Raw genomic sequence first — 10475 nt, 5'->3', positions numbered from 1 at the left:
AAATTAACTTATAAAAAGAGTTAACGACCTAGGGTAAGTGGTAATAGTGATAGTAAAAAAAAAGTAAACTGTTAAAAAAATTTTAACCCGTGCAAAAATGTATTCGTGTAAAATTGACCCTCCGTGCAAAATTGTCTTCCTGCAATTTTGTGCCCTCGTGGATTTTTGTACGCTCGTTCAAAAATGACCCTCCGTGCAAAATTGACCCTTCGTGCAATTTAGTCCCCTCGTGCAATTTTGACCCGTTCCCTTAAAATACAGATTCATACACCAAGAATACAGTTTATATTGTCCAGGACATAAGTAAATTAAAGTCTACATACGTTATATTATACTAGCAATTGAAAGCTTTTAAATTATTCTAAAAGGAGCGATAAAGTGTTTAAAAATTATTTATTGAAAATAATTACTACATTATCTTAGCTCAGACTTTGTCAATGTTTCGGTCACTAACTAGAAGTAAGTAATTGTATTGGAAGTTTATTACATACTGAAATGGATAGCTTTTACCTAATTAATTATATTGAGTGAATACCATAAGAATAAATAAAAGTCTAGGTTTCCGGTTCAGGCAGCCTTTCATAGGTCGCGGGCCAGTTTTCATAGAAAAAGCTGCTCACAGGCCGCACTGTATAAAATAAGTCTTTTACGGACCGCAGTTATTCCAAAACATTCTTAGTTATCAGCAAAAAAAAACTGTTTTAAACCGAAAATGTGATAAAATAACCAATAAAAGATTATTAGTTATGAGTAATCATTGAATTAAAAACCTAAATATCAGCTTTTTGCGCAGAAAATTTTCTTATTACTGTTTTCAAAAATGTATGTTCCGAGCTAAAAAATACCTCGCGGGCCGAAGCTTGCCGATCCCTAACCTAGTTATTGAAAACAATATTTTTAATTATTCATAAACTTCGAACGCAGCTCACTTTTTTTTTTAATTTATAGCTTTTTTTTTAATTAATTAAGCCAGACGCGTATGAACCCTGATATATTTATAATTGTTTAATAATGATGTTGTTTCAACATAAACACGTTTTTGTTATGTTTTGTATAATATCTTAGTTTTTTAAGGATATAATTATTTTAAATATGTTAGGATAATTGGAACATTAAAAAAAGGTCGTCTTTTAAAACTACGGTAAACTTATATTAATAAATTAAATTCCGTGCCCCTTATAAATACACTACGGGTTGTCACTGTTAGGTACGTTACAAACTTTTCTGTTTTTGACAAAGTTTTTTAATTCATTTATTTCAAACTAGTACGTTGATTTATAAAGTAATCTAAATTTATTATATGTATCAGTTTTTACTCATTAAACAACTTGATGATTTTAATTTATTAAACAATCTTGTTTTACTTTATATACTAATTTTAGTTTGATATTACCTAAAACTTGGAAAATCAATTGCTAACAAATTTTAAATATAATCAAATACGTACTAACACAAAAACTTTAAATTATGTTAGTTACATAATTATATTTAAAAAAACTTTAAATAAAAAATGAACATTTAAAAGTAGTTGTTCACAAGTTTTAGCCAGATATCGACCGTTTTTAGCTGAAAAAAATATGCATCGTAATAATTGGTAAGAGCAGGAATCAAGTTCTTTTTTCGTAGAAATAAAACCTCTACAACTTGGAAAATAATCACAAGAAGTTTACAATAAAAATTTCCCCGAAAAATTACAAATTCTGAACAACCAAGAATTAAGAAATCGATGGTATTATATACTGAAAAAAAACAATATTAACCTATGCTGTAGAGGTTTAGTAACAATTGTAACTATTTGATATAGTTAAAAATCCCTTACATGAAATATACAAATTTAATATTTCAACTTACACCTCTTATGAACAATTAAAAAAAATTGGGCAACAAAAGTATGTTGTTTGGTTTATTTATGTTCTGTCCTTTCGGGACAAACAAATACTTTTTAAATGCACTATTTTCAACTTAATAGTCCTTTTTCTTAAACCAATCCTCCATACACTTTATTCAACTTGTTTTTGTTTTATAACAGCGGTCGGTCTTTTAAATTTAAAATTTATAAAATAAAGTTTAGATCCGATATGTGAAAATTTATGACAAAAAAAAAAGTAATTTTAATTTATGTATTTTACTGTTATGCTCAAAAAATTCACAGTAGAGTCCAAAAATAAACTTTATTTTTACCTACTGCAACTATAAGCTATACTTTTGAACATAAAGAAGGGAAAACAGTTTAAAGAAGTATTACTAACTAAAACAGATGATAAAAAAATACAGATAAGAAATAATTGTATTCAAATATGATATCAGTTCTAATATTAGAAAGAAAACATAAATAAATACTTTTAAGTGTTTTATTTTTACAAATTTTCTCTGCTCGGGCAGGTAGTAATAAAATAACAAACTTATTTCAATAAGTTATTCAACTATTTATACAAAAATAATAAAGCACAGTATTAAGATTTCCTAAAACTTATTAAAACTTAACTAAAATATCCTAAATTGTATAAAGACAGCAAATAACAAAAGATGAAAACAAAATTAAACTTTAAGAAATCTTAAAGCTGTAACTTAGCCTGAAAGCTTTTTATTAAAAATTGTGAGATAAATGACAAAAGTATATTATTCAAAAAATTTAAAACTTATTAAGTTTTAAAATAGTTTTCTAAACTTATTAAAGATAAAATGCAATTAAACTAGAAATATAAAATTTATAAAACTTATTATAAGCAGCAAATAATGTTAAGGTCTAAGACTAGAGACATTTATAGACTTAAAAAGTTAAAAAGATTTGTAGAATTCTAAATGTAAATATGAAATATCAAGAAGTAGAAATGTTGACTAGTAGGTTACTACTAGGCAATTACTAGTAGACTTTTAGTTAACTAGTCTAAAAAACTGCAAATATTTTTTTAAATATAAGTATCTATGTGATAAAAATTTCTATAACCTAATACATAACAAAAATCATATAACAAATATTAATAGTTTTAAAACTTGAATTAAATCAAAAGTTTAGCAACAATATAATATTTAAAGCTCAAATTAATATTATTATTAGTTATTATATTTAGTCATTTAAAACATGATAGCTTGAAATTTTCAAACAACTAAAAACTGTTTTAAAAACTGCACGGGTATTAAGAATATCCACTAATTTAACCCATTACATCATAATGTTAAAAATCAAACTAGCCAAGTAACAAAGTACGACATTAAACTTTAAAAGTTCTAGAAATTAGACTAAAAAACTAATTGGTACTAAAAAATTTTACCAGAAATTATCAAGAAAAAAATTAAAAAACCTGATTTAAAAACAAACTACCTATTTTTTCATATTAATTTAAACAAAACTAACCATACTTGCTCAAAATTTTCCACACTTCCCTCTTAACGGGCAAAATACCAAACTCCTCGTTGAAGTGAAACTCAGGCCACCAACTCTTCCTGCCCGCATCAACGTAACAACCCCTCAATATCTTCCTCAGCTTTCCCTTGTCCTTCTTCAAACTGTCGCGCAACAACTTCCACTTTTCCTCGTCCTCTTTCCATCTCGGGTCGTCCAGCATACTCATCAGCACCTCGTAGCTCTCCGCCTTGTCCTTGGAGCTTTTGGCCTCGCACATGAGGATCTTGTGCAGGTGGAGGCAGTCCTCTGACGAGGGATCAACTTCCTGGAGCCTCTGCAGAGCGCCTTTTATTTTCACCATCAGCTCGCTCTTGTCCGTGCTTTCGTCGGTTTTCGACTTTGAGTACAAATGTTCGAGGTAGTGCTTGTGCGCGTTCGGGTTGTTCCTCTCGCAGTAGCTGTTCTTCTCCAGTACATCCTCCATTTTGTTTTTAAACTCCTCGTCCTCTTTAGTCCCGCACACTTCCAGCAGCTCCACCCTCAAACCGTCCGCCACCCTCAGCCCCTGTATAAAAACGTCCCAGCAGTTTCCCTGCATGCCCGCCGCCTGCTCCAGCTTCAGCATCACCTCCTTCGTCTGCTCGTGCATCTCCAAGCTCTTCCTCGCGTCCAGTTCTCCGCTCCCCTTCAACGCTCCGCACTCCTCTGCCAGCCTCTGGGCTTCCACCAGGCCCAGGTAGCCGTCCATGACGTGCCGCATCTCCTCCAAGTTTTCCTCGTGCTTCTGCTTCCTCAGCACCTCCTTGTTGACGGTCGACTTGGAAATTTCGAAGCCTTCCAGGCACGAGTGCGCCGCTTCGACGTCGCCTTTCAGCAGGTGCTGGAACGATGACTCGAGCAAGATGTGCAATTGGTTCAGGTGCGTCCAATCAAAAGCCTCCCTGTTTTCCTGCACCGAGTTGGTGTCGGCCCGGTCGTGGTAGAAGCTGAGGTGGTTTGCCAAACGCCACAGTATCTGGAAGGTGAATGGTTTAAAAAAAACGTTGATTGTATTAAAGTTTAATAACGATTTTTTACTTAGACTGTTATAATATATTAAAAAATCCAAAGTTTATCATGTGTGAAGAAAAAACTAAAAAATAATGTAAGAATTACATTGAAAGTACTGTTTAAAAATATATATTATTATCATTGTATGAATAATTAAGATATTTTTATATACAGAATAATCTATGAGATAATACTTTTTAAGTGATTGAAATCAAACTATATACATACAGTAAAATATTTAGTTATAATCCCAACTGACAGTCTGCTTACATAATAACTTTGTTTTAAACCATATTACTAAAAAAGTTTCATTATTTTATGAATTAATTTTTATACTCTGAGATTCTACTCTAAAATAATATATTCTCTTATATTTGTTTCTTCTTTATTTTTTTAAAACTTGCTATATTGTAATAATTGTATTCAAATATTTAACTTAAATTGATAATAATTTATATGAATGAACTAAGTTAAAAAAATACTTTTATCAATAAATAACCTCATCAGTGATGACAGAAGGATCAGCTGATCCTTTGAAATATTTTGTTAGAGAGCAGGTAAGATCAACAACTTCTTCCGTTCTGTTTTTAATATTAAATAGTGCTACCTACACATCTTTAAAATATAATCAGTACAATTTTTTTAATTAAGCATATTTTAAAAAGACTTTAAATCTTGAACACAGTAAATTAAAGCAAATAAACTTACTTAATTTTGTTATCATATATATTTACAAGTACATATTTAGATAAATACTTGGAAAATAAAAATAATCAAACAAAAGTTGTTCATCAATTTAAAAAAATTAAAATAATAAGTATAATCACACGTAAGGTTGCAATTGATTGAAATCAAAACAAGTTTGAGTCACAATAAACTTGCCCAAAATTATAAATATAAAAAAAATCTTTTAAATTAAAAGTATTAATGACAAATAATAAAAACTTTTTTAAACAACTGGGCTTTAATATTACTTAATAAACACAAACACTAGAAGTCTTATTTGTTTTAAGTAGGAGTGGGCAACAAATGGCCCGCCAAATAGAAGTTTTATTCTGAGTTTTTCAGATAAAAACTAGTTTGTGAAATATAATCAAAACTAGTTTTTAATAACAAATATTTTCCAAAATTATATCAATTTCATTTTTAGTAAGCAGTAGTGATTATATAACAACTTTTCATTACAATTGGATTTTAATCATTTTTTAAACATTTTATAGTTCAGCTTTTCAGAACTACACAGTCTGAAAATAATTTTTAACAAGTCCAGCCAACAATAGAAATTTTATGGCATGTCTAGCCCACCGACTGGAATAGTTTCCCACCTTTAGTTCAAAGTACAACAGCATATTAAATAGAAAAATTATTGATATTATCAAATTTTAAACACAAACTAGCCCGAAAGATACAAAATAAAACTAGCATGACTTAGCCAGGTATTTTTAAAAATCAAAAAAAGTTTTTACTACCCTAATAGCTTGATCTGACATGATCAAGCAAAAGCTTTCAGCCTTAACAAGCGTAAAATGTAGCCTTTAGGAGATAAAACTTTTATTAAAAAAATGCACGCACACTTACTCATGACTGAGCAGCTTGTCGTGGATCATGCGGATGAGCTTCGTCACCACTTTGGACCCTAGCAGATCCTTGCCCTTGGTGAACTTTGCTCCCGGTTTTTCCTTACGGTGAAACTCCAGACTGCCCGGGCTGATCCTGTTCAAAGGCCCGTCTGAAAACCTACCGTCTGGCGGCAGCATATCTTCGAATTTAGTTTGGTCTATGTCGGCAAACTCGGAGCAGCTCATTTCAAGTGGGTCTTCTACCAGATCCGCGTCCAGAGAGTCCTTGAGCGGAGTGAAAAGGTCCATGAACGAATCGTCCATGTTTAATAGTGTTTATTGTTAACCTGAAATGAAGTTTAAACGGGGGAACTTTAATCAGTTAGCAAAGTAAGTTGGTTAAAACTAATAAATAAATGTAATTACTTTAGTATAACAGTTTATTTTTGATAATACTGAACACCGTTACTATCTAATGTTATAAATTAAACACAAACTTATTTTATAGAAAAACAATGTTGACTGCTAGACAAAAAATATAAATCCATCTAGAAAATGCTGATCACAAAACTTGTAATTATAAAAAAGTTATACTATTATAATAAACAGAGTTAATGCTTTTATTTTTAAGAAGTTGAAAAATAAGTATCTTAAAAAAGTATACTTAATTTTATTTAATGCTTAAATAAACAGTTATTTTTGAACTTTAAACCAAAGAAAAGATTCCAAAAACAGCAACAAAAATCTCTATTTAAGATTTTTTAATATATTGGAAAATAAGGTACTTTTGACAGAACATAAAAAAGGCCTATCAAACTTATAAATATGTAATTTTAAAAAAACACAGTTGAAATGTAGACTCTTTAATACTCTCTTAAGTTTTTCATTAAATAAATAAATGTAGTGTTCCCTTATCTTAATTTAAATAATTTTATTGTTTGTAACATTTATTTGTTAGTTTTAGAAAAAAAAACATTTAAATACTTAAAAATATAAAATACCTATAATTAATCAAATGTTTATATATTCACTGCTTATAAAATTATACTTACAGCATTAAGGATAATAATGTTTTTAATTTATAAACAATGGCACAGTCCTTTTTTAAAGTAACTGTGTAAAAAAATTTAACTAGAATAATTAGTTAGTGCATCAATTATAAAAATAGATTTATATAAAAATTTTTGTCAAATTTACATCATTTTAAGTTTGATGAACATTAAAATTAACTATCATGAGTAAAAATGTTTAATAAAGCAAAAAAAAAAATTATCACATGAAATTAAAAACTTGAACTTTTAAATCTAGAAGAAAAGGCCTTGTTAAAATTACAGTCTAAAACAGGTTTACCAAACTGGGCCAAGTGGCCCCCTTGGGGGTAATTACAGAAATTTAAGGGGCCATGAGCAGCAAAGGCGCCAATGGGGGGCCATGAGCAGTAGAGAGGACACATTACATCATAATTTATGAAAAAAAAATTAGAAATTTAGGAGGCTACAAGCCAGAAAAGGGGGGGGGGCAAAGGCAATAACTTTAAACTTACACTTGATATTCTGGAGTTGTTGATAAGAGCAAAAAAATAGGTTAAATAGAGACTTTATGGTAGTTTATGATAAATCTTGTTGGAGAGGGCCATAACTTTTTTAATTTCTTTATAGGGAGTCTTTTGAAAAAAGTTTGGGAAACCATGCTCTAAATTCACAGTCTAAATAGCTTACTAAACAAGTTAAACTAATAATTTCAATGTCTATACTACTTTATTACTCATTATTGTAACTAATCTTTACCTTAAATTAAATTTGCCCTACCTAAACATAATTTGAGATTTAATTTTATTTCCTCAATATTTACAGTAAGATTTAAGAAAACAAGCACTTGAAAACATTGATAGTTAACTCTTAAGCAAATTTAGTTTTTTCTTTGCCATAGGACTACTTAAAAATACCCCTTGCAAGGTTGTTGCCATTAATTTATTTTTTTTTTTTGAATTTTTAATGCCAACAATTTAACCTTTAACATGATTTTTTCTTTCAATATGTCTATTTGGAAAATAATTTGGCACACTGGCTATATCTCAAAACTTTATTTAAATCACTATTTAAAACTTAATAGTTCATACTTTAACAGTTAAAATTTAGGATCAATGATTAATTAAAAAAAACTCCTACTTCTTTTGTGGTATTAACATGTATTTGTGGTAATACGACATTCAAATACTTAAAGAAACTTTAATGTGCCAAAAACAGTTAAACTAATTTAAATAAATAAGACAATAATGGTGGTCAAAAATTTGTTAGAAAAATTAACATTGATCCTTATTTGAAAACACAAATGAGTGAAAATATGGTTTTTAATCATTATGAGTTTACAGGAGTTAACAAGGATGGCCCTTTCACCTAAAAGACTGTGAAATTCAGAAATAGACAAAAAACTTGAATTTGACACTTTTTGAAGAAAAAAACTTGAATAAAGAACAAAATCAAAAATAAAACAGGAATATTTTGAACATGATATGAAGTAATACTAATAGGGTTTTTATTAGATATTAACGAATTACTATGTACAAAAGATTTTTGAATTTTTTTTAAATAATGAAATCTTTAAACCAAACTTAATTGCTTCTTGAATTTACTCATATTTGTTGACTAACACATCTGACTCACTGTAGAATAATTTCTTTAAATTTATATATTCTGCTCTGTTTAATTTATGCTATTTCAAACCACAGAGGGTCAAGATATAATGTATTAACTTCTAGTTAATTTAAGTCTATGGCAAATAGTATATTGATTTGAAGTTTATTAGTGATTTGTAATATATCAACTAGTACAAACCTAGCTTATCAGATTTTAATATTTGCTACAAGGCTTCAATTTTTTAATTATTTTTCAGTTGTATTTAAGTTTTTTAAGTTAGCATAAAAGGTACATAAAAACTCTTAGAAAACAGCATAATCATTGAGGGCAACTTGGAGGTTAAGACTGATTTAAGTTTTAATCTAAGATGCAGGTATTTTATTTATATTTTTTTCTATATGCGTCAACCTTGTAGGTTTCGATCTTGCAATTTTTAACTCAAAGAGTTTTCAAAACCGCCATAAGGACCCCTTTACCATCAGGCAAAATATTTCATAAGCAGTTTAAAAGATATATATAATCAAGGCTGAGGAACTGTATTGGTGACTTATGGAAGGAGAAAGTTTAGTAATCAAAAATATTTATTGCCAAAACTTTAGGTTATTCTTTTCAAAATTTCTCATTCTAATAATAAACAGCAACTTTAAATAATTGTCTAATATTGGTAAAGATTAACAAATTCTAATTTTCTATTTATTTTAGAACTTATTTTTTGTGTCATAATAGTGTTTTTATCCTGAAAATTAAAGGTTTTGATCATAGAGAATCTAAAATGAAAAATACTTTATTTATTTATCTTCAAATTCTAGTTAAATTAAACTAAAGTTTTTTTCTTAATTTATCTTTTTCTCATATATTTGTTTGAAAAAACCTTTTGCAACATTGGCTACATCTAAAATTTTATTTAATTAATTTACTACTAGTTTTTACTTTAAGAGCTTAGAAATTTAGGATCAATGATTAATTACTAAAAAGCTCTTACCCCTTCTTTGGCTTTAACATATAATTTTTTGGTTACAGGAAAGTTCAAATTTCTTAGACATAATTTATTTGGCTAAAACTTTTAAACAACTTTAAATAAATTAAGACCACAGCAGGGTTTGTGCGCGTCAGGCTAAATCAGTCTTTTTTTTAATAGATAAAATATCATTTTTTGTCACTTTAAATCAGGGTTTCCCAAAGTGAGCCACATGAGTAGAAACGGGGCCACAAGGGGCCATATTTTGAAACTTACATTAGATATTCTGGAGTTAAGGCCATAGGGGGGGGGGGGTCCACTTTGTTTTTTACAACTTGATCTTATTTTGTAGAATTTAATCTGAGCTATCAGACACTTTTAACCGCTTAAAAAAACTCAAAGTAACTTTTGAGATATAAGCGATCAAAGAAAGGGCGTTCAATAGGTTCCTTATGGAAGGCGAAAACTAAAAATGCAAAAAAAGACTATTTCACTAAAAATCTATCTCCTCCTTCATTTTTTGAGTAATCTTTCTCAAATTTTTACAGAATGTGTATCATTAAACTTTAAAGAGATCTATCTATTGTAGGAATTTTTTAAATTTTGAGTAAAAAAAAAATTATTGTCAAAAAACTACCCTTTTTTTTTAGTTTTTTGTGGATAAAATTTTTATTTTTCAAAATTTCAAAAATTCCAACATTCAGATTCTTCAAAATATTAAAAGGAACATTTCCTGAAAATTTGAAGTCTCTAGGTCAAAAAATGAAGGAGGAGATAGGTTTTTAGTGAATTTTTAAATTTCCAAGAAAATTGACCCCGAAAAATTTGCGGTCCATAACGTTTGTATCTGTAATATTAACGAATTACTATGTACAAAAGATTTTTGAATTTTTTTTAAATAATGAAATCTTTAAACCAAACTTAAT

The 10475-nt window shown here is 28.7% G+C and overlaps 1 protein-coding gene across 1 annotated transcript; it reads right to left on the bottom strand.

The window, feature by feature from the left end:
• Positions 1-3136: 3136 nt before the first annotated feature.
• On the bottom strand, positions 3137-6296 carry LOC145829638 (uncharacterized). Its single transcript, XM_082937490.1, has 3 exons — positions 5975-6296; positions 4896-4977; positions 3137-4361 (listed from the first exon to the last, which is right to left on the bottom strand). The coding sequence occupies exons 1-3, from the start codon at positions 6277-6279 to the stop codon at positions 3351-3353; spliced, it is 1398 nt and encodes a 465-aa protein (XP_082793616.1). The 5' UTR covers positions 6280-6296; the 3' UTR covers positions 3137-3350.
• Between the last annotated feature and the right edge of the window lie 4179 nt (positions 6297-10475).

The sequence above is a fragment of the Thalia democratica genome, chromosome 2, assembly GCF_965202585.1.
Source record: "Thalia democratica chromosome 2, ktThaDemo2.hap1.1, whole genome shotgun sequence".
NCBI classification, from domain to species: Eukaryota; Metazoa; Chordata; class Thaliacea; order Salpida; family Salpidae; genus Thalia; species Thalia democratica.
This window is presented reverse-complemented; position numbering and strand designations above follow the sequence as displayed.